Source organism: Gadus chalcogrammus, chromosome 13 (genome assembly GCF_026213295.1).
Source record: "Gadus chalcogrammus isolate NIFS_2021 chromosome 13, NIFS_Gcha_1.0, whole genome shotgun sequence".
Classification (NCBI taxonomy): Eukaryota; Metazoa; Chordata; class Actinopteri; order Gadiformes; family Gadidae; genus Gadus; species Gadus chalcogrammus.
Window position 1 is genome coordinate 10,671,467 of NC_079424.1, and position 25,062 is coordinate 10,696,528.

The window sequence follows — 25,062 nt, forward strand, 5'->3', positions numbered from 1 at the left end:
CCCCCACCCCCCCCCCCCCCCCCCCCCCCACCCCCCCCCCACCACCCACCCACCCCCCCCCCCCCACCACAATTAACTCTTTCTGCTTCTGGCTCTCTCTCTATCTCTCTCTCTCTCTCTCTCTCTCTCTCTCGCTCTCTCTCTTTCTCCACACTGGCATGCACCCGAACGCCCCGCGGACGCTTTCTCTCTCTCTCTCTCTCTCTCTCTCTCCCTCTCTCTCTCACAACATACACACCACAGACACACACACACACACACACACACACACACCCACACACACACACACACCACACACACACACAACCACACACAACACAAACCACACACACACTGACACACACACACACACACACACACACACACACACACACACACACACACACACACATACTTGGAGCATCACGTGACACTGGGAATAGAAAACAGAGAAGTGATTTTAACAAGAGTTTGCCGGCGGTGGAAGTGGATGTACAAGGTGTTGAGGCCATGGTGTCTCCTGTGCATACACACAACACACATAAAAAACACAACACACACACACACAGCTTAGAACAACATGTACAGCACACAGATGCTACTGGATGCATTCGATGCAACATCTGGGCACCTCGGTGCAAATCAAACATGTAACACGATAATATAGTGGTGCGGAGGATGTCTTTGTGGGAAGCCCTACTGAACACCATGTTATTATACATCTATACTGATGTCATTGGACACATTTGCTTGCATTGTGTGCTGTTTTTGTTGTTTATGCCCTTGAAGCCTCGATGCGTCATGTCCGATTTCGCTATTGTATTAAAAACTTTCATATTGATGTGGTTATTATTACTATATTTGTATTCTCTTTGACGCAGTTCAGGCCAACCTGACTCAGAACAGCATTGACCACCTTTTGGACCACTGTGACCTTCATACTCTGGTTTTTCTTCTCCATAAGGAACCAGTGAGTGAATATTGACTGTGTGTGAGTGTGTGTATGTGTGTGGGAGGGGGGAAGGGGGGGCTGAGGTGCTGAAAATGCTCAGCTGACCATATTTAGTATTTTTTTTTTGCACGTCTGGAGAAAGTAGCCGATTAAGAGGTAATGCTGCTAATCTTTGTGTCAGCTGGTTGGGATGGACAGTCACGTGGGGGTGGGGGGTGGGTTAGCCCTTCGACCACCTTGGTTCAAACACTGGCGAACCGAAGGTCATCCGTCCAATAGCAAAACGGAGTGGAGAGAGGAGAGGATCATTTGGATGAGTGTGGGTCCCCATGAAATCCTATCCATCCAAACTCGGATGTGTTATCATAAAAAAATGAATATATAAGATTTATATTCTACAATGAACAGGCAGGCTAAATATGGTAGAAGAGAGACGGATGGGGGGCATTAAGGTTTGGTTGAATGAGGTTGTTTGGATGAGGTCATCGGATGGATGATTGTTTAAGGGAATCAATCTGCGTTTGGTCTGCCACATTGTTTGGAATATAAAATAATAAATGCGGGGTTACATCCAGCGTTTGCACCAGAGGTCGTCTGAAGAGGAATACGGCATGCTGCGTCCTCAGTGGCAATATGACCTTGAATATCCCTGACATCTCCTCCTGATCCCTCGCAAAGTACGACTCCATCGCCCGAACTGCATCTCCCGTGTGGCGAACTGAGTGCTTTTAATGTCGGCGCTGTCCAAAAAATGTAAATAAATATGCATTCTGCACAGAGGCGCGCTGTCGTCGCTCGGAAAGACTCGGAAAGCTTTAATGGGCCATGATGTTGCGATCAAGCGATGACGTGCGCGGCGGGGAAACACGCTACATAGTGCGCCGATGGCATGAATAAAGGCAACGTGCTGGGGAAGATGGGAGGTCCGACGCTGGGTAGGCTACGGAAAAAAACGAGGTAGGAGGCGGAGTCCTTCTCTCGACCGTGTGTGTTTGTGTGTGTGTATGTGTGTGTGCGCGCGCGCGTCAGCGCTTGCGTATCTCTCGCTCTCTCCCAGTTCGTCCCTCCCCCTTTTTCGTCGAAACACCCCACCCCCACCCACCCGCCTCGGCCACCCGCCCCTGAGTCTGGAGCAGTGGAGCTCACTGCTTTCCCTCGCCTCTCAGTGCGGGAATACTAGTGAAGCAGAATGGATACGGAAGGGAGTCAAAGCAGCCTGTCCTCCACAGACAACTCCCCCCACGACCCCTGGTAAAGGAGACTCGCCGCCGCCGCTCTGCCTTGCCTATACCCCGGCCTTCTGCTACGAGGGACTTTACCTGCTTGGACTTTTAGTTTGATCCGGAGCTCAGCGGAGCAACGCCGAAACAAAAGACAAGCATGCTTCGGTCTGATGTGCGAGAGCCACTCAACCGTGATATAGCGCTGGCGCTCGCACACTGACGCACGGCAGTGGGTGCTAGTTTGTTTGTTTTGGCTTACGAAAGGCCATATCGCAACTTTTCATTCGTCCTATGGAAAAGCTCTCATTTCCCCCCCCACTAGGGATTATAACGGCCCGGTTGGCCTTGGTGACTTCGCAACATGGCCGATACTATTTACCCCTTACTTTATTGATGCTCTGTTCGCCTGTTATTATTTTAGTCCGTCCGAATCGGTTTTTTCCTCGCTTCTTGTCTGCATGTGCGATCCGTAATGTGCTTCGAAATATAACACCTGGCGTCTTTTTCTTTTATTCAGCAAAATGTTCATCGGGGGACTGAGTTGGCAGACGACACAAGGTGAGATGATGTCCCGCACGTTACTTTAACAAGTATATCTCTGTAGCAGCCCTGGTTCTATTCTATTAGGGCTGCCTATTGCTCGAAATGTTACAAATAATATCTCCTTAAGTTGTTTACGTGTATTAATGGTAATAACTATTGAAGTGCGCCTACACACACTCAAAATTCGATTATTCTAATAATCATATGGATCAACCGCCGACAGACAGTGAGATTCATACAATGTCCTGTCCTGCTTTTCTGTTATTCGATTATCATAGGCGATTCGCACTGTCAAAAGGCATCGGCCTGTACCGTGCGTTTATCCCCGTTGGGGAACTTGGTGTCATCTGGGGATGTTTTCGTGACATCGTTGCACTCAGGCTTCGCTCCATTTAATCCATTCATTTAGTATTCTGAAAACAACGTGATCGCAGTCCGCTGGATGCGTAGAGCCCGCAACCTTTGTTGTGCACGCCACGATTGGCTCCATACATGTTTGTATCGCTGCATGAAACGACGACAGCTTTCATGTGTTCTACAGCTTTGTTTGTGGTACGTTGGCCTTATAGCCTGTTTATGACTGAATACAGAGGGGGATACAAGTACAAACTCACCGCGGTCCGTCCGGCCCCCTCCGCTATGGTCGCCTCGGATATTATATGGTTCAGGATTATACGCTTTATGTTTTTGTTGTTTTTAAATTCTAAAGTATTTTTTTTATTATTATTCCTGCAGAGGGCTTGAAAGAGTACTTCTGTAAATTCGGAGAGGTGAAGGAGTGTATGGTGATGCGGGATCCCGCCACCAAGCGGTCGAGGTGAGAGAGGCGTGCGCCCCGTCGTCCTATCACTGGCGCCCTAGTGTTTATGCTATTTACGTAGCATAACACGATATGTTTCTCGCTTCTTTTTTGTTTTAATGGCTGCTTTTGCTTTGTTTTGTTCAACACAGGGGATTTGGGTTCGTGACGTATGCGGATCAAGCTGGCGTGGATAAAGTGTTGGCCCAGAACAGACACGAGCTCGACTCAAAAACAGTAGGTTTTGTTTCGCACATTACTCACCAAATTGTTTATCATACCTAATTAGCCTGGGTTACTTTTTGGTTTGCCCCCCGCTTCATTTAAAATTGTTGGTTTTTTTTCATTACTTGGCGCATTTCCTGACGTATGGCTTGTAAAAACGTTAGAGCAATCCCCAGGGACGCTGGAAGTGGGGGGGCTGGGGGGGCTGCAGCCCCCCCTGGTGGCGAGAGGCTGAATGTGAAATGCAAAAAACCCCGTGGAAATAAATAAATAAATACATAAATATATCAGACTATTATTATACTATTGTCATTTTACTTGTGACTATAAATGTCACAAGCATGATTTGATTCACAAAAGGCGCACACCTGCTCGTATAGACGGAATGAAACCATCACTGAAGTGATGGTTTCAAACCCCCCCCCCCCCCCCCCCCCCCCCCCCGTCATCGGAACGTTTCTCAGCCCCCCCAACTGTGAATTACTTCCAGCGTCCCTGGCAATCCCTCTCCCTGGCTCATTTCCCGCTCCAAATCCAGGGTCAGGGCGCCAACATGAAAGCGTTCTTTCTTGCTCTTCATTGCCATGGTTACCTGGGGACCTGAATGGGATAGAGGCTTCAGTAAAAAAAAGTCACAGTAGTACTCAGTACTTTCGCTCATGTAGGGTTAGGGTTAGGGGTAAGCTTTGTGGTTTTAGTGGCAGCCCTGTCACTTTACCCTAAAAGGAGGAAGTTTCTAATATATTGCTGCTGTGAAATTGGTAGTAGTTAGAGAATGTTTTTTCTGAACCCTGGCACCACGCCACACAATGCATTCAATGTATCCCAGTCACAGGCCAAAGATAGCCTACCTTTTCTGTAGACAGTTTAGTCAGCCAACAACACAAATGGCTGTTTGATTTGTTTTGAATCTCCTTGAATGGGAGACAGCCCTGCCTTGGTTATGTGGATAGTTCATCCTGTGGGATTGGCTGTGGTTTTAATAATGTTCCCTTCCCCCACCCCTGTTACACACGCACAGACCAGTACCATAGACCTAGCACACTTGTTTCACAGTGAAACGAGTGCTACAGTAAGGGAAGAGAGAGAGATGCAGGTGTGGAGAGGGCTGTCTGGCTGGCGAAGCGGGCCTGTTGCCGGGGGTGACAGCAGCGACTAGGGACAGTTTTGTGACTCCACTCCTCCTATGGGATTTGCGTCTCCATAACAACTTGCCAGCTTTTCTAAAACATAATCGTAACGGTCTCTGTGGCTTGATAGCCGGGCCCCTGATGCCTAACACAATGTTATGCCATGAAGATACTCTCAACTCAGCGGGCGCTGTCTCCCCTTAAGAAACACTAGCCGGTTTGAGTGTTCTGATAAATACAAGCTTCATGCTCCGTAAACCTGGAATTATATATTCTTAGAATTATCAGTATTGTTTTAAGATACATTTTTGGCTCATTTAAAGTGGCAGCAAGGACGTATGTTTTTCCCGTAGAATAAAAAATGCACCAAAACAAAATAGGCTAATTACACTTCTAAAATTAGCATGAGTTCTTCTCGTACTAATATCACAAATAATATTAACGCTGACTTGGTGTGTTTGTGTGTTTCCTTTGGAGCGTGGATGTGAGCTTGTATGAATACTGGCTAGTACGGGTGCAGGGTTTTGAGGGCTCATCTTGCTAGGCCAGCGGCGGGTCTAGGCGTTGCCCTACTATAACCAAATACAGAGAACAACCAAACAGTATTTACCCGAGCAGCACAGCTCTGTGTCTCAGGTCGACGCAACGGCTGTGAGTGTGCGAAAAATAAACGGGGCTTAAGCTCATTCCTTTATAACAATGGGATTGTTTTGGTTTTTGAATGTTCTATTTGTATTTATCGAATGGCAGGCCTTTAATGGGTTATCTCAGAATATTAGCCCACAAAACATAGATTCCAAGATCCTTATCAATCTTCTTTGGTGTTGTTCTCTTATGCATGGAAGTAGGTCGAGTGGAGCGAATTGATTATGTGTGAAACATTAGTATCGTCATTATTATAATTATTCCTATAATCAGTCAATTATTATGTGCCAGTCACCTCAAACTAATGTTCTAAGCTCAATTATGTCCTGATACTTTCAGTTGAAGTATCCTGGCTAGCAGTCAAAGCTAGTCATCCATTGTTGTGTGAGAGCAGGTGCCTTTGTTTGTCTGGCTGAGTCTTTAGTTTCGGATTTAGACCCTCAAGGCAGACACATGGCTAAAGGTTATATTTTACCCCGTTCACACTTTCTTTGGGTAGCAGTGTTATGTTAAAATAGGACAATTAAAGATAAACAGATGATTTCTGATTTCTTTAGCCCAAATTACAAAGCCTCAGCACACTTTCAAAAAGTTATCTCATGAAAAATGCGTCCAGCTTTTCGGCGATTCTGCATTATAAAGTTTAGGCTCCTTGAACAAAAATCCTTGCCTGCAACTCGAACTTCTTTAGTATTAAATCAGTTTTATTATTTTCTTGCTCCGCCTCGCTCTGTAAGACTTCCGGCGTCTGTCCACTTCAATGTCTTTCCTCGTTCTCAATTCTCACGTGTCCTCTTCCCCGATGAAATCTGTCTCCACCTCTCCACTGGTCTCCCTTCGGCCTGCCTCTCACCACAGTTGGAGTAGGATAGCCATTGTTTGATCAACAGGAGATGAGAGGAGGAGGAGGTGGAGGAGGAGAAGAAGGAGAACGAGAGGGACATTCCTGCTCGGAATTAGAGAGAATGTTCTCTGCTTTGAATGGTTTTTATACCCACCCCATGGAGGGTGAGAAAATAACTTAGTAAAAGGATGAGGTGGAGGGGGGGGGGGGGCTCGGTGTGCGAATGAGCACGATAGCAGCGAGGTACATGGTGTTAAAAAGAATAGGGCCAGCATGCATCGCACCATGTGGCAAAATAACTTGTGCCAACAAGCAGGGCTTTGGTAAAGTAGGACCAGTAAAAAAAAGGCTTGAAAATACTGAGGTGGGTTTCATTAATTGAGCTGGGGTAATTGCGGTGGTTAATTGCCGTTAACCCACAACAAATCTGAACACGATTGCAACTGCTTTAGAGTGTATAAAATGTCTGTCAATACGAGCAACACACTAAAGTGTGAGGAAGTCTTTTTGCTAGTTTTCTAGTGTGCTAGTTGTCGTTTTTTTTTGTAAGTGGAGCTCTATTGAAGTTTGGTTGGTAAGAGGTTAGATTTCCTGTCAGGCCAGAATTGATAGCCCCGGGCCAGAGGTGTACTGTTGTTTTGCTCTGGACACAGAAGAGCACAACTGGTATTTGTTTTCCTAGAGAAAAAAATAAAAGGGAAAAAAGGCTTCTCCGTGACCCGCTAAAGGCTAGCGAGGTGAATCTATCTGGTGCTATACGCAATGTGCTGCTACCTGTATTCATGGGGAGAGTGCAGGGCTAGTTCTTGGTGGGAACGGCCACATTACTGTGATGTTAGTGTGTTAGTGCAGTGACAGACTAATAATGGTTGTTGTTGGTGTAGGACACGCTCACTGGTTTGATAAGAAAGCATTCAAAATCTGGCCTAACTAGCGACTACCTTTAGGTTTTTCCCTTTGTATGACCTGTGTGCATTTCGCTTACTAACAAATATGTGTCCGAGGCTTGCGCGATGATGAGGTTCTAAAAAAATCTGTATTTAAAGGAAAAGAGATCCATTTAAAACATGCATCACACAAGTTGCACATGAGCCCATAAATGTGACCCTGTAAGAAGAAAGTGGTGATTCATGACACTTTCAGTAAAGTGAGAAGCAGTGGGCTTCGGTATGCACTCTCTGTTTTTCACACATAAATTAAAACGGCAAAACTGTTGCGTTCTTTCGTTGGTTTGGCTGATGTTTTTTCTGTTATTTTACATAAGTACAAATACAGTCGTATGCCAAACAGTAGTATGTTAGCCTGTTGTTACTGCTTCCTCTACAGTGTAGTCAACAGCATGGTGCTAATATAGCAGCTTATATCTACGGCTACACAGGGAGAGGACATATGTTTGGGGCAGACTCTATGGACCGGACTGGAGCCACGTCAGGCCGCCGGCTCCCAAGCCAAAACCCGTTCATCCGTGCTGGACGCCATTCGTGCTAATGCTAGCTGCTAGGGCTAGCTAGAACTGCCTGAAGATTATCTGTTAATGCTGACATGGGCCAGAAGAGAAAGTATGATGGACAGAGATGGGACTGAGAGACATAGAGTGAAACAGAGAGAGGGAGGGCAAGATCCTGTTCTTTAGCTCTAATTAGTATAGATCTCTAAAGCAACTAATCGGATTGAAGGAACAAACTGGATTGGGCTTTGGAGGTATGGCCACAGTAAGGCTAAGTAAGTCCTATAGGTGGAAGACCAAAAGGACAGACACACACACACACACACACACACACACACACACACACACACACACACACACACACACACACACACACACACACACACACACACACACACACACACACACACACACACACACACACACACACACAGGGTTGGGGGGTGCTCATTAGGGGGGTTGGTGAAATAATTACTGTGCTATTGTTCCGCTGGGCAGAGATTGAACCCATTGGCCCTAGTCCAAGCCAAGTCTACCTCTCTATCTCTCACTCGCTCCCTAATTTGACATTACAACCATTGTTAAAAAGTTTTCAGTTTAAATCGTGTGGTCGTTATATAGTCATAATGCACTGGCCCCAGACTGTTCTGTACGTCCCATTAACTTGTAGTTGGCCATTGTGAGATCCCATGTAGGCCGTATCTTGTGTCGCAGCACAATCTGTCGGAAATCCCATATTCCATGGATACTTATGGTAACTGTATCCTGTAACTTTGTCCCGGGCTGGGTACATACATAGAGGGTGTGTTCGTGTGTGTGTGTGACTATACACTGATGTCACCACTGGATGAGTTATGTACAGTGACTGGGCCTCAGAGATAACACACTGTCGGCTGTCGTGGGGTGTACGGTTGTTTCGTATAAATGTGTCAGGGTTTGTGTTATATGCAGTATTGTGTGTCCGCGTGTTTGTGTGTGCGCGCGTGCGTGTCTGTTTGTGTCCGTGTGTGTGTGTGTGTGTGTGTGTGTGTGGGTGTGAGTGTGTATATCGGGGGAAGGGGATGGGAGGGGGGTGGGCTGAGCGAGCCCCTGGTCCTCTACGGGCCCATCTGTTTTGTCCTCTTTGTCCTGTTAATTAATGAAATCAGAGGGGCTGCCTGCTGGGACAGCCCCACTGCCCCGCTACATGGGACAGGCCCACTTTCTCATACGCACTGCCACGCCGTTTGCACAATGAATAGCCCCACGCTCTCTCTTTTTCACCCATCTCTTCGTCGCTGTGTTTTTCTTTTCCCATTTCTCATTCTCTCTCTCCTGTTCCCTCCCTCTCTCTCTTTCTCTCTTTCTCTCTCTCTCTCTCTCTCTCTCTCTCTCTCTTTTCGCCTCTCTTTTCCCCCCTCACTCTGTCTCTATTTCAGAGGCCTGGTGTGCTTGTGCTTTCCTCCTGTCTCCTTTGCTCTCACTCTCTCTCACTCTCTACCTCTGACTTTCATTGTTCTTTCTCTCTATTTTTGTATTTTTTTAATCTCTATTTAGGACATCTTGTGTTTGTCCATATCTCCCTGTGAATATATATATATTATTTGCTCTTCTCTCTTTTCTCATATTCTGTCCATTCCACCCTCTGCTTTAGCAGAAATGACTTGCACACATATGGCCCGGGCTCACAATGGAAGTGTATTTTTTCTTCCTGCACTTTAAGGGTCGTTGCCTGAACTGAATAACAAGCAGGCCTCATGCCCCTGGCTCCGCTGTCTGAAGCATTTCTGTGTTTTTTTTTCCTGTTTATGTTTATTTTTTTCTGAGTAATTCTTTGACGTAAAGGATATTTTTTTTCTTCTTCTTCTGTCTCTGATTGTCATTTGTTTGTTTCAGTTTGTTGCACTTGTGGACGTGCGGGGCCCCGGGAGGTGACTATGTCGGTTGTAGAATAGTCTAGTGGTTGAATGACCAAACTACTAAAACCGTACCGTAGAATGCACTCAACACCTCTTCACCAACGTGCCGCTAGTTAGCCGGATGCCGTGAAGTCACATGGGTTTGCACTCACTCATAACTCTTTGCCAAATTTATTATTTTTATAAATTACAAAAATAAGCGACTGCTGTACTTCTTTAACTGCTCAGTCGGTTAGTCCGCCAGGAGTCCGATTTGGTTCGACACAGCGTGTCCCAGCATCAAATGTCAAGTGAAATGAAGAGCTATGTCTGAGTGTTGCAAACTGCAAGCTGGCGACGTTATTTCTATGTTTGCTCTGTGACCTCTTGGTTTTTCTCCTCTTCCTGGAGGCTAACCCACCAGTATAGCATGCAGACTCTCTGATAGTCGCCGCTGTAGCTTTAATCAGACGTAGAAACGACATATCGTAGATCTGATTTCCTGCACATATGGGGTGGATTTTTAACAACATTGCATGATCTGGCTGTCCTGCCTTGCCATAGATATCGCCTTCATAGACAGTGTACTACATGACATTTGGGTGTTTTGCAGATTGATAAAGAAGCAGCATTTGCCAAATTAAAGGTGACGTTGATTTTAAATTGTGTTTTGATTCCACATGATGTTGTTTATATCTGGACAAGATGGCGGACACACTTATTTTTCAAGCAAGGTGTTAATGTATCATTTAACTTGGTTCTTGACAAGGGACTCGATTACCCCCCCCCGTTGCGGCAGAATGTGACCATGCTTTGTCAGCTCATGGTCTTGGCCTCATAATCGCTTTACAGTAACTCTGGTCCTGTAGTCCTATTAAAACAGTTAAAACACTGCCGGTGTGCCCTCACCATTAGTCAAGAGCCTATTACTGTCTTAAGTTCCACATTGTCAGTCACTCAAATCGTAAGTCGAGAACTCTTTGCGACAAATTTAGCAACGATAATTAGAAATTCAACTTGAGTTGACTTTTTATGGATCTTTCTTATTATTTTTTTTGCACATCATTATTTGAACAATATGGTATAATAACAGGGTATCTGTGCAGAAGACAAAATTACAATACCCCCCTTTTTTCTGACGATCTAGCTTCCATAACTCACGGGCAATTTCATTGTATTCCTATTTTTTTTTACACTACACAGAAATTATGCCCTGCTAAAGTGATGGGACTTATTTCACCCCAATAGTGTCATGTTCTTTACAATTCAGCGTGCACAGAATGCTTTGTTAGCAGATCACCCTGCTTTGCATTAGTTGTGGGTTGGTGGCGGGGGGCTTTCTTGGGTCCTTGTCACCTTTGTCTGTGTTCAGACCAGCTGGGGGTGACATGGCTGTTCTCGTTGCTGCTCCACTCTGAGGTGCAAAGACCTTCCACAGCCGCCTCCAAGGGCATGGCGACCACTTACCGAGCTCCCTCGCGCACCGCCGCGCACCAACCGGAGAATAAAAAAAAACACAGCTTTATCCAAGGGTTGGATAAAATATTATTTATCACGTCATCATAAAAAAAACGTTTCTTTTTCAAGACATATTTCATTTCAAGTGCGACGGCAGGGGGGTGGGGTTGGGGGGTGTGTGTGGGGGGCTGGAGGGGGGAGGGGGGGGGGGGGCAGGTGGATATCAGTTGTATAGCGTCTGTTGTCATTAATATAGGTGGTAACAATTCTTAGTGCTCTCCATGTTTGAATGGTTCCCCGAGGATATTATGGTAATGTCGCTTTAATAGCCGCGAGTAACCCTTAGTGAGAAAAATGGGCTTTTATCTGACGCACATTAATCAAAGCAGAAACGCCGCGCGGTGCCTCTCCGTGACACACCGCAAGGTCTCGCGTCCTGACGCGAGGCGACCAGTGGGAGTGGGGAATCTCAAGAAATTCTTCACAGATTTCTAAATGCCATACCAGTCGCTGCATATTCACTCGTGTTAAAGGCCAGCTCATTTAAAGCTCATTTTTGCGTTCTAATTTTAACTGTAACCTCGACTTTGGACGACGCGTTCCCAAAAGGGAAAGTATCGACATGGTGAAAATGTGGTTGATCCAAAATGTCGTCAGGCTTTGTGAGCTTTATTATCTCTTTAAATTGCTTTCAGTATCTCGTATCTCTTCAAGACTGTAGGAATGCAAAAAGAGTATTCGAAACAATTTCCTGTATTCGTGGGGTTATATTGATTCAACCGATATCTCCAGAATAAATTAATGAAGTCTAGCTGTTTATCCTGGCGGTTTGAGGTGAGCGTAAACAAGGTGTAGCAGCATATTATTAAAGAAGGAAGAGCCTCTATTGTAGTAGATATATGAGGCCGATGAGGGAGCCTGGCCTAGAATCTTGCCCATCATTTCATTAATCTCCAATAGGTTAACCCCAGCACATTGTGGTTGGCAGAATGGATACCTAATTATATAAATGACGATGAATGATGTACCGTTGTGTAGGGAAGGCCGTTGCACACGGTGCACTAGATCTCTTCAGTAGGCTACATGTGCAAACATGTTCTCATTCAGCTAAAAAGGGTTCAGCGTTTTGCCCAAAGGCACCCGGGACAGGGCAGATGATGCAGATCCCACGCATCCCCATCAGAACGGCAGCCTTGAAACTCGCAACCTGACAGGTGTACCGATCCGTGTTTAAACAACACAAGTACAGACTTTGGGATGTGATACTCCTCATCATAAATCGTGTGTCAAGTCGAATCACACACCCGCCTTGGTCAGATCGAATCAACGACACCTCAGAAACAGGGGTTAAGGCCTTCATCCGTTTCAGCTCCACAAGAAACATCTGTATGCAACACATGAAGAGAAATACAAAGAAATCGAACAATGTGTTGTCCTGTGTTGGAATCGAATCCCCCCCCCCCCCCCCCCCCGCGAACGGTCTCACTGCACGTCTCTCTTTTCCTTTTCAGATCGACCCCAAGGTGGCGTTTCCCCGCCGGGCCCAGCCTAAGGTGAGCGACACAGCCCGGGGTTAACTGGGACAGCCGCCATGGGGGGGGGATTGTGGCCGATGATGTCATAGGTGTCACTCCCCATCACTCAGGGGCCGGTTGACTGGGATTAAACCAGGCACGGGACCAAGGCAGGGCAGCAATCCACTTGTCCACACCGACACTGTGACCCATGCCCTGACCCCACGCCTAAGACTGCCAGCAGCCAACCAAACACACATGCACACACACACACTCTCATATGAACGCAGAAACACACACACACACACTCACATGTGTCCGGAGAAACACACATACGCACACACACACACTTGCGTGTGTGTGCATAAACACAGCCACTCATGTGTCTACACACAGACACACATGCAATCACATATGTAGGCAAAGACATTCACAAACTTCCATTTGTACACACAAACACACACACACACACACATACACTCACGGTCGCCATATGTACGGTAGACATGGGTGCACGTGTGCCACACACACATGCTCACTACTCCATTTATACACTACAGAGAGCGGTGCTAGCATGAGTATTTATTGTTTATTCTGTTATGCACACATATGCACAAGCAGACCAATATATATATTTAGCTTTAAAGTTTTCAGACTCTCGGTATATTTATGTGTCTCCATATAAGACCGGCATGAGTAAACATTTTATTCATGGGCGTTTGTGTTTACACAAACCCGCTCTGCATGTTGCAGCTCCTAAATTGTAAGTACCGGGGTTGAATGCAGCACCTTTGTAGATTAGCTGAATGGCAACAAATACAAGACTCTTTATCGCTAGGATCTCCTGCTTGGCTAATGAGATTAGTGATAATGATGGCCTCTTCTTCTTCTCTGTTGTTAGCTGGTGACCAGGACAAAGAAGGTCTTTGTCGGAGGGCTGTCAGTCAATACCACCATCGAGGATGTGAAGCAATACTTTGACCAGTTCGGAAAGGTAAACCATTCGGAAGACAGTCCGCCCACAGCCTGGCAGTCTCTGCCCTTCTCTGTGACCCTATGCTCCCCACCCCCCCCACCCCCCCCCCCTGCTCTCCAGCCTCATGGCTTTCTGTTTTTAACTCCATTTACTCACATCACACTTAGAATGAGGGAATGTAAGGGGAGAAGGGGTAATGGAAGAACAGGATAGATTTAAAGAAAATCCCTCAGTGCCAGATATTATATTAGGTTGTAAGACTCTGTTTAACCGCTGTTGTTGTTCGATATCCACATTTGAGCATTCAGGATGGTTCTGTTACAGGCTCTTCCTGGTCCAGCTTGGCGGCCATTAAATGAAATTTGTTAAAAGGCAAATACATGCTGAGAAGACAGATTAGTGACTGGGGAACGGATAGGAGGAGGGAGGGAGAGAAAAAAACAGAAATTGAGTAGGGAAAGGAGATGGAGGGGTGTTGTAAGAGAAGAAGCGCCCCCCATAGAGAAGGAGGAGGGGGGCACTCACAGGGGTTGAAGACCAGAGAAAAGCAGGAATGTTAAGATGGAGAAAATAATTAGTACAGAAGTACACAAAAGGAAAGACAAAAAAACTGGCTTTCCAGTTGACCGGCTCGCTGCTGTATTTTACTTGGTGTACTTTGTAATACAAAGATGACATTTACTGGCAAATGATTTTATGTTAAGAAAATGTCACAAAAAATGTATTTGGTGAAAGGGGCTTTCAGTCCTGATGAGGGAAACTTTTCATTTTATAGTTTTAGTTTGGCAGTTGAGGCACTAAAGAGCGATGTTGGTATTGTTGCTCAAATACGAACTAATCTAATGCAACAGCTGCTCCTCAAATACCCCCCACCCCTCCCAAACCCCACCAACCTCAGACGCTCACTCCCTCCCCACACACACACACACAGACACACACACACACACACACACACAAAACCACACACACAAAAACACACACACACACACACACACACACACACACACACACACACACACACACACACACACACACACACACACACACACACACACACACACACACACACACACAGTGCTCTGGTCCCCTCTCAGCTTGTTGCTGTGGTGACCTGCTTTCCCCTATTGTCCTGCTGTAATGCGGTGGTGTTTTTTCTTTCTTTGAAATGGTGTGTGCACGACAAGTGTGTGTGTGTGTATTTGCATGGAAGGAAGCAGTGGCGCCTGGGTGTGTGTGTGTGTGTGTGTGTGCGTCTGTGCGTGCGTGTGATGCGCGCATGAAAAGCGCAACAGGGCCATCGCTGTGGAGGAAGGCTAACACAAACACACATTCATACATGCAAATGCTCTCTACCCCACACACACACTCACACACACACACACACACACACACACACACATGCGCACACACGTCCAGCTGTCTCGCATACTGTCTTGTGTCCTGTTCAACCGTCATGAAAACGAAAAGCACCCCTACTTTAGCTCTCAAATCCAACAGCGTCATCTTCACTATTTTTCCACTCTTCAACCCATTCCGCTCCTAACTTTGGGCCAGTCTCTCTCTCTCTCTCTCTCTCTGTACTAAACGTGTGATATACATATAAAGAGGCAGTCTTGGTCCTATGTGAACTCCATTCACATCACATGCACCCGGGCTGTACGTGTCACAGGCCGCGGCCGTCCCATAGTGCATTCCTGCTAGGCGGGAGGTGGTCCGTGTTTGTTATCGGAGCCGGGGGCCGGAACGTGCAGGTTGGGGATGGAACAGAGAACCAGAATGCCTGTTTGTTTTTCTGGCCGTGGAGCCGCCCAACTAGGGAAAACACTTGCGTTGTGTATCAAAGCGGTGGAAGACTTTGATACGGGACGCTAGAGCTTGGTGGACGTGTATCTCCGTGGACGGGGACGACAGAGCGGGAGAGGGGGGGGGTCGAAAAACAAATCTGGAACCTGTTGGTGTTTTTTATTTATTTTGCGCTTTTCAAGATGTCAGAGTCCCTTGGCCTCTGTGCTTTTCCACCATGCTCCCCCCCCCCCCCCCCCCCCCCTCCGGCTCTCAAAATAAAAACACGTCGAGACTTTCATACGCTTTCAAGAAGCTAACACGAGCTCCATTGAATGGTTAGCTTCCAAAGCAGTCTTTTGAGTATCCAAAAAGAGTACATTTGTGTTCACAAATATATTCCCCTTCTTGCATCTCTCTGGACGACCGAGTATGGTTGAGTTGGTGAACATTAAGGTTGAGAAGCCAGCAGCACAGAGGCCAGAACAGACGGGGGAAAAGTTTGGACTGAGCTCAGCCATGTGAGAGGGCGATTAGGAGGCTCCGATGAACACTTTGTCCGTCGTCCTGTTTATAAAGAAAGATGGACAGACAGAGAGAGGGAGAGAGGGAGAGATAGAGGCTAGGGAACGCCATGAGAGTATGGAAGGAGAGCGGGCGATAATACAGTTCAGGTTGGGGGGCGGGAAAGGGGAAGGGGGTGGACATAAATGCCACCCTTCATCTTAATGTTGCAAACATGTTTGCCTACGGTGGTTAATTACCGTGCTAGCGAGCCCACTCAGCTAGCCGGCCTCCATAATGCCGTGCTTCATCCAAACCCGGACACTAGAATGCTTGATCACGCACTGCAACGGATAGTGGTCCACTGTTATATAGCCACCTTTGAGTCGCCCATAATTTAGTGTTTCTCGGGGGTGACCTCATCGTTTCTTCGCTCTCCAGGTGTGTGCTGAGTCATTAAGACACAGAGCTGCTGATCAGCCAATCCCGGACCCCCATAGCTATCCAATCATATTGTCTTACTGCACGCCAGGCAGTGGACATTGGAGATTGTCCTTTTTTTATTCGCTTTGGCAAGGGCAAGACATGAGTCAAGCTCGGCATCACTGTATATTTTCTGTGCTAGTGAGGATCAAATGTAGCATTAGCACAGTAGGAAATCCAGAGCAGCCAGGACAGGAGTTCTAACACACGAGTAGGAAACGTCTAGAATAGATGTGGCTAATGCTACGGGAGGCTAGCAGAGCTGAAACACTATTCTTATGATAACATATTGCCTCGCAGCTGTCTACTGTTAATTTCCTCAGCTCTCTGCTGTGTCATTGAGTTTGGGGCACTGGAAAGATATATCATCTGTGTGTGTGTGTGTGTGTGTGTGTGTGTGCGTCGGAGGGCGGGGTTAAAAACTGAATGAAGGACAGTTGAAGGAGGAGCCTCCTTGTGTTTATGTGTCGGTGATCGCGCATTTGAATGTTTAAATTGAGAGCGGGTATAGTAAGAGACAGAAGAAGAGGAGGAATAATCTGGACACACACACGCCTGATCACAGAGGACGCGCACGCAGTAATTCAACGTTGACGTTGATGCCTCTTTTCACATGAACTTAAGGTCTGACGTCGGCCTGGCCTTGGCCCTCCAGAAACTCGCATAACAGCAGCTTGTGTTTCAATACGGTTGGCCATTGGAAATAGCCATGTTAGTCATACTCTGTAGAGTTTGATCCAAACTCTGGCCACACCGTCCCGGATAGCAGGTGTTTTTTAAATGTAACACTTTGCTCCCTTCAAACATGATCTGATTACCTTGCATTAATGCCAAGGGTATTTCCACAGCGGCGCAGAAGAGGCTAACTCACTGCTATTGAAGGACGAGGCAGGTTGAGAGAGAGAGAGAGAGAGAGAGAGAGAGAGAGAGAGAGAGAGAGAGAGAGAGAGAGAGAGAGAGAAAGAGACAGAAAGAGAGAAACGTTGCTGTTAGGCTCTTCTTCCGCTTAGAATCTCTGACTCGTTTTTTGTTGAAAGGGTCCAGCAACAGATTTGAGAGTTGGGAATTTTTCTCAGCTAAAATATATTCTTTCCTTCCATACTCTGTGCATGTGCCCAACACATCCCTCTTTGGGGAAAAATACAATTATATTCTTTATGCTTTTTTCCTTTTTGAATCCGATAAAAAAAATATTCACCTTACTTGTTGCGTCTCGTTTTCCCTTGCGGCCTCCCTCTCTTTTCTCAGCCCCCCCCCCCCCATCTATCTATCTGTCTTTCTCTCTTTATTCTCTCTCTCTCCTTTCTCTTTTTGCTCCGTCTCCCCCCTATCGCTGTCTCTTTCTCTTTATTCTCTCTCCGTTCTCTCTCTCTCCTTCTCTCTCCCTTTCTCCCCCCTCGTCCCTCCAACTTTCTCACTCACTCACTCTTGCTATCTTTCCCTTTGTTTATCTGTCATTCGGTTCATGAAAGGGGGGGTGGGGGCGGGGGTGGGGGGTTGGCGGAGGATGGCGGGGGTCCCCAATTGAAATTCTTTGCAGGGTCTCCATGGGAATAGTAAACTTTGTGGAGGGGGGAAAGAAAGACGGCGAGGTCGAACAAATGAAAGGAAGAAAGGGTGAAGCAGGACATGGCTTGTGAAAAGCCTGTGTGTGTATGTGTGTGTGTGTGTGTGTGTGTGTGTGTGTGTGTGTGTGTGTGTGTGTGTGTGTGTGTGTGTGTGTGCAGGATAGAGAGAGTGAGGTAGAGTGAGAGAGGAAGAAAGGAAAAGAGGACACTTTCTCCTCGCACTTATGATCAGGAACATTCGGTTATTCTAATTCACGCTGGTCGATTCTCTACAGCTGCGTTTTCAACCGACGCTTTTCATCGCGCTCTTTCTCTCCTTTCCGCTACGCAACTCTTATGCCTTCTTTATTTTTTTTCCCCTCCTTAGTCACCTGTCCCTCTCCCTCCTTCTTTTGCTCCCTCTCTCTATCCCTCTCTGTCTGTCCCCCTTTCTCTCTCTCTCTCTCTCTCTCTCTCTCTCTCTCTCTCTCTCTCTCTCTCTCTCTCTCTCTCTCTCTCTCTCTCTCTCTCTCTCACCCTCCATCTGTTTCCCCTTTTCCACTCCAAAGCTAAGTAGGGACAATTGAACTCCATGCTGTGTAATGATTGTGTGTGTGCGTGGGTGTGGGGAGGTGGGAGTGTGTGTGTGTGTGGGTGTGTTCTCTTGTGTGGAAGCTCATCTACTCTTTCCTTTGATTTCATAGGTCGATGATGCCATGCTCATGTTTGACAAAACGACCAACAGACACAGAGGTAAGACACACACACACACACACAAACACACACACACACACACACGCTACACAAACACGTTTTTTTTGAAGAATTCCTATTTTCTAAACTTTTGCGAAAGGAGATTTCATGAAGTATAATTTTAAAATCACAATTTTGTGATTTCACAAAACGGTAAAAAAAACAGTTAAAGTGACATGGTGACTGGTGGTTGGTGGTTGAGCAAATTGAGAGGAAGGCACCGCAAAGCTATCATAATTAGTTTCCATTTAGTTGAGCCACTTTTATCTCCCCATGTGGTAGAAGTAGACTAAACTCATACATTAAAAGTCTAAATGATGTGTTCCCCTTTAAGACGATACAAGACGTTGAGACAGGAAGTTAGAGCCCGGGGATTTAACTTTTGTTTGATCTCCTGTGGTTCTCTCATTCTCTCCTCATCTGTGTGTGTGTGTGTGTGCGTGTGTGTGCGTGTGTGTGTGGATATGTGTGAATGTGTGTGTGTGTCAGGAAGGGCTGTGGTTGAGGGGACAAGGGGATTATTAGGGCAGAATTGTAGTCCTCCCTACCAGTTGTTGATCCACTTAGCACCACCATACAGTCCTCAGCCAGCACCATACAGTCCTCTGATGGCACCATACCATCCCTCAGCAAGGTTAATTTGGGATTGAAAGCACACGCTGCACCTCCTACCACCTGTTATCACCTGCTGCTTCTGTTCCGGGACGGAGGAGTCAATAATAAGGCTAATTATAATGCCAGCAAATACTGTGCATGCAACCTTGGGGTTTGAAGACACTTTGGATAAAAGTATCAGACGAATGTCCTAGATAAATGGAAAGGCATGTGTGGGACTGCACCGTGGGGTTGGAGTCCGAGTGTTGGGTGTAACTCGGTTCTTCTTCTCGCTGTTTCCAGGCTTTGGCTTTGTCACTTTCGAGAACGAAGATGTGGTGGAGAAAGTGTGCGAGATCCACTTCCATGACATCAACAACAAAATGGTAAAGAAAAAATACAGCTAACATGCCATATACTCAGTTAATATCCACGGGGCACTATGGTTTTAATATATATTAAGTATTGAACAGTAAATAACTATTAAACCATATTCAAGAAGATACACGTTACAAGTTAAGGAACAACTGTCCGATGAGTCATGGATCTCGACATGAGCTGGCCTCTGTTCGTTGTCTCAGGATGTAGAACCACAATCTGCTTATCTGCCTGTGTCTGAGCCACTTTATGAATGAATGCATGACTCTTAACCATGGCACCGCACCTACCTCCCCAGGTTGAGTGTAAAAAGGCCCAGCCCAAGGAGGTGATGTCTCCGACGGGGTCTGCCAGGGGCCGATCACGGGTCATGCCCTACGGCATGGACGCCTTCATGCTGGGCATCGGCATGCTAGGTAAGAGCGGCGCCTGGGAGCGTTCAGCTAGGAGCAGCTAGGGGCAGCTAGGGGCAGCAGCTGGTTCTCCCTGGCTGAACCGGAGATTAAGCACTGACGCAACGTTAACGGGGGGTACAACGCTTGGTCAGTGGGAATGAGGCAATCCTTTCCCATGGAGGGCCTGAACCCTGCCTTACTTTTTTATGGAGATGGGATTTCTGTTTTGTATCTGTTGGTTGTTTTGGTAGCGGGTTCTTAGAATGGTGGATTGAATTAAAATGTATGCTGGCAATTACATTGCTGCAAAAGGCTGGTGTTTATGATCATGGTGCGCAAAGACACCGAGCATGGACATGTGTTGGGTTCATTGCAGCGTGCGTGGTTTCTTGAATTTGTTGTAACGTCTCAAACAAAACCATTAAAAGCTTAGCGAAGAGATAAAAGAGTTTTTCGATGTTGAAGATGTCAATTCTATTTGAAATCAACCAAATTGCCTTCTTTGGCTTAATTGCACGGTTGCATAACCTGAAAAATCATAACACATAAATCCTGACATCAGGAGAAAGTTAATACTTCATGTCACCAGTAACTAATCAAAAACCCACATTTCATGGTAGCGGAGGTAGTTTTGCTTCTCGGTTCATTGTGCTTTAGCGCCCTCTGGTGGCCGTATTCATTTAGAAAGCTCCTCTAACTCTGGGACGGAGAAGAGAGGGGGACTAAAAAGCTGGGGGTTTGTTCCACTTGACGGTCGGCAGGAAGAGATGTAGTTACATGTGTCTCCCCGTCCACAGGCTACCCAGGGTTCCAGGCTACCACCTACACTAGTCGCAGTTACTCTGGCATCCCGCCAGGTTACACTTATCAGTTCCCTGGTAAGTTCACACCCGGCACGCTTTAACATTCCCACCGCCCCTGAACTCTGCTCTCTACAGCATGCCTGGGGTGTGGCCCGAGTCAACGCGTGCGCTTTGAGCTCCCGTTCTTAAGCGGATATTTGAATATTGAAACATGTGCTGTGGTGGTACACAGAGGAACCATTGCGATCCTCCCTAAGTGGCATCTTTGACAGGCAAATACAGACTAGGCCACATGCAAAATAGTGTATACACACAGACACTCAGCTTACCTCTTACTAGCGGCGTTTATAGAAACATAAACATTCCATTTTTATATTTTTTAAGATTTTTCTGTTGCTCTTTTTGCTGTTTCAATGTCCCCGTGCACCCAACCCCCCCAACACCCCCTCTCCCCTCCCTACAGCCCCCAGTACTAGCTTGTGTCTGTGTACTCCTGTGAGGCCACTTGGTCAATAGACGGTACAGTACAGTGGATGTGTTTGGCTGTAGAATGACCGTGTTTTACAAATTCGCTTCTCTGTCTTTTTTAGAATTCCATTTAGAGAGGACCCCCCTCATGACATCATCCCACCCCCCTGAGCTGACAGGTCAGTACCCCCCCCCCCCCCCCCCCTCCTCCTCCTCCTCCTCCTCCTCCTCCTCCCCCTCCTCCTCCCCTCCTCGACCCCCCCAGGGTACACAGCGTCCCCCAGGACTCGGGTGGTCACCTCGGCGTCAGAGTGACCTTTGATCCGAAGGCTCGCCCTTTTCACTGCCTTGCCTCCGTCGCTTTGCATCTCATTTGAGTAGCTCAGACTATGGAAGGGCTTTTGTGTGAGACTTAGTGCTGGAAACGCAGAATGGATGTGGACTACTATGGTACTACTACTGCTCCTGGTCAAACCCAGTCCCTCTTTCGGTTGACAAAACAAAATGAATAAAGATGAGCTGTGCTTAAGGAAATATCATGATTTAAATGATTGAATTAGGAAATAGTTTGGGGTTAAAAAACTAAAACAATTTGAAAAAATGGTTGTTAGTTTGAATTTCGATGAGAGTATATGTGAGACAGCCACGCTGAAAATGCACTCTTTGAAAGTGCATTTCAAATGCACTTTCACAACAAAATGTAGCTAGGGCCGCTAGCCACACTGCCATCTGGTGGTGACGGCCCGCAACTGCAACCTTCTAGACGGATCTCTTCTAAATGAACATGCAATCATATGTAATAATTGAAGAGTGTGCATCCATACAGATCAACGCTCTTACGCAGTAATGGTCAGTCGAGGAGATGAAATCTAGCAGCAAGAAGGGAAATTGAACACTAGTGTCAGCCTTCTGAGGTTTTCCTCTGAGCAGGCTGTTAAATGGCCTGCAGAGTTTGTGCCGCCTGTCAGACCATAATCTGACAACAGATGTTTGGGCAGATGTGAAATATGAGAAACCCGTCCATCCCTAAAAGCCTGGTATGTGTTTGTATCTTATGTGTCTTTGTATGTAAAGCGATCTTTACTGGTGGACAATTAAACATGAGGTTAATACAATATGCTGATAGCGCGATTGGATTGGCCAGCTTCGTCCTAATGTCTGTCCGCCTGTCCTGTCCCCAATAATGTTGATGTCTGTCCGTCTGTCCTCTCCCCTATAATGTTAATGCTGGTCCATCTGTCCCTCAGCCATTCCTCTGACCGCGTATGGACCAATGGCAGCAGCCGCAGCAGCAGTAGTAAGAGGTATGTAGCTGTGTGTGTGTTCGTGTGTGTGTGTGTGTGTGTGTGACTGTGCTCAGACATAGGTTCACCAGTGCTTGCATTGGAAAGATAGGGTTAGATATATGCAATGGCCATAGTGGTCAAACGTCAAACCTATTTAATATAAGAATAGCAAGGTAATAATTGACGTAGCATACTATTTTAGCTAGTCTTAGTGTATGGTGTGTTTGTATGTTTTTAAGGCTCCACTCCCTCACGTGCAGCAGGCTTCCTAGGCACCAGCAGCCCTGGACCAATGGCTGACCTGTATGCAGCAGCCAATCAGGACTCAGGAGTCAGTAGCTACATGAGCGCTGCTAGCCCCGCCCCAAGCTCGGGGTTTGGCCATGGACTCGGGGTAGGTCATGCACACAAACACATGCGCACGCACACATACACACGCGAGCACACATACGCACGCAGGCAAACACAAGCGCACACGCACACATACACACACACACACACACACACACACACACACACACACACACACACACACACACACACACACACACACACACTCACAAAAACACACCTGCCAGTAAAGAGCCACATTCATACATAACTGAAACATGTACCGGTTACAACAAACAAGCTGGTGTACTTATATTTCTGTGGATGTTGTATCCCTAGGGTCCTATGATTGCTACTGCTTTCACTAATGGCTACCACTGAGAAGGCTCAGGTCACTGAACACAGGATGGGCCCTCCTGGGCTGACGATTGGATCAAACCTGCTGGGTGCCCATCGATGGCACAATTTGATTGCGGTTCACAGGCTCTACCAGAATGCTGGCTCCCTGCGGCCCCACCCACCAAGTGAAGATTTGTTTATTTTGTTTTATTTGTTAAATACTAAACTCTTGTTTAGTCGTACTAATCTCACTCCAACACTCACCACCCCCACCCCTGTCTCTCCTCTTCTTATCTCAACTGTCCTCCTATAGGCTGATTACTAGACAACTCCATTTCTGTTTCCTTTACAGCAGGTTGAAATATGAAAAACTGCGACAAAAAAAAGAATCAAACAAATCTCCGGTCAAAGTTCGTCATTGATTTCATGACGAGTATGGAGAAGATATTTTTTTTTGCTTACTTTATGACATTTTTTAATTATGTTATTTTATTTTCATGTACGGTGTTTTTTTCTCTTTATGAAATATGTTGAATCTGTTACTGACGTGAGAGAAAAAAAGAAAAAAAAAAAGAAATGCTGTTAAATAGGGTTTCATTCGTTTCCAAAAGGAATCAGACCAGTTTCAACTATACCAACGGTCTGGTGCCTCAGGCAAATTCCTTTAAAAAAACACACAAAAAAAGTACTCAAAAAAATAACTAAACTCAAGTGTCACGGGAAACATAAAATAATACTAAAATGTATATTTTGGTAGTCTTTAAAAATCAAACCTTTGTAATATTGTTATTAATATTGACAGTAATAATGATAATCTGTAAGGTATTTTATTCTGTAATTGGTTTCAAAGCAATGTTTTTATGTCTTCCTGTAAGATATTGTAAATATACGCTGGGAGGGAGGGAGGGGGGGGGGGGTACTCTACTGGTTAACACACCATTGACTGGTTGATGGAAGAAGAAAAAAGGTACTAGTAGTAATTTAACTGGACATCATCAACTACTTAGTATGGTCATCTCACTGTTTTATTCAGTATGCATACAGGATGTATACCAGCGTCAAGATGTGCGTTCAGAGGGCCACCGATCGTTGTCTAGAAACACGATGCGATGGACACTTCGAAGGCCGATTTCAAAGAACACACCTAGCATATCCATTATGGAAAATGGAAACATTTTCTTCTTGTTACCATTTTGGAAAATTTACAGACTTTTTGGATGAAGGAAGAAAAAATAACGAAACAGGAAGCAACTATTCATTTTGTAATTAATGCAACACAACGATCGGGTGCAGATCGATTTATGATTATACACTTACTGGAGTGAAAAAAATATTCGACTTTTGAAAAATGCATGGCTATCTCCTTTTAAAAATTCTGTTTGGAAGATGATTGGTCCGAGGACGGAGGAAGACGGCGAAGGCCTAGACGTGCACGATGGGGAGCGAGGGTATGGTCGGGGCGGGGGCGGGATTACGGGGTCTATGGGGTTGACTGGCGCTATTTGGAATGGATTATATATATATACTTATATATATTTTTTTTGCTCAGTTTCCTTCGTAACTTTTTGATTTTGTTTTTTTGTTGCCATTCTCTTATGTGGTGTTATCAACGGTGAAAAACAAATGAAGGACTTTCCTGAAGTGAGTCTAAAAAAAGATACACTGAGGCCATGTTTTTTGTCCTTTTTACTGCGCGATGGAAGGTGCATGAGCTCGTGTCTGCGTGTGTGAGAGACCGAATGTCTGCGCACATTTATTAATGTGTAACATGGAACTACTTTTGGCTGA

The 25,062-nt window shown here is 46.0% G+C and overlaps 1 protein-coding gene across 3 annotated transcripts; it reads left to right on the forward strand.

The window, feature by feature from the left end:
• Positions 1–2,057: 2,057 nt before the first annotated feature.
• Positions 2,058–24,181, forward strand: LOC130401646 (RNA-binding protein Musashi homolog 1-like). Of its 3 annotated transcripts, none has more exons than XM_056605553.1 (14): positions 2,058–2,182; positions 2,672–2,712; positions 3,433–3,514; positions 3,649–3,733; positions 12,634–12,675; positions 13,538–13,630; positions 18,633–18,681; positions 19,579–19,661; positions 19,952–20,069; positions 20,846–20,926; positions 21,442–21,498; positions 22,567–22,623; positions 22,845–22,999; positions 23,275–24,181. In XM_056605553.1, exons 1-14 carry the CDS (start codon positions 2,121–2,123, stop codon positions 23,314–23,316), a joined length of 1,047 nt encoding a protein of 348 aa, XP_056461528.1. In that variant the 5' UTR covers positions 2,058–2,120; the 3' UTR covers positions 23,317–24,181. The 3 variants fall into 3 exon arrangements, with proteins under 3 accessions (XP_056461528.1, XP_056461529.1, XP_056461530.1); XM_056605554.1 differs by having other exon boundaries at positions 22,866–22,999; XM_056605555.1 differs by having other exon boundaries at positions 22,869–22,999.
• The last annotated feature ends 881 nt before the right edge of the window (positions 24,182–25,062 follow it).

Coding starts and splice junctions, on each gene's coding strand:
- LOC130401646 (XM_056605553.1), top strand. CDS start 2,121: ATGGATACGGAAGGGAGTCAAAGCAGCCTGTCCTCCACAGACAACTCC. Junction 2,183..2,671: donor AACTCCCCCCACGACCCCTG/GTAAAGGAGACT, acceptor TCTTTTATTCAG/CAAAATGTTCATCGGGGGAC. Junction 3,734..12,633: donor ACGAGCTCGACTCAAAAACA/GTAGGTTTTGTT, acceptor TTTCCTTTTCAG/ATCGACCCCAAGGTGGCGTT.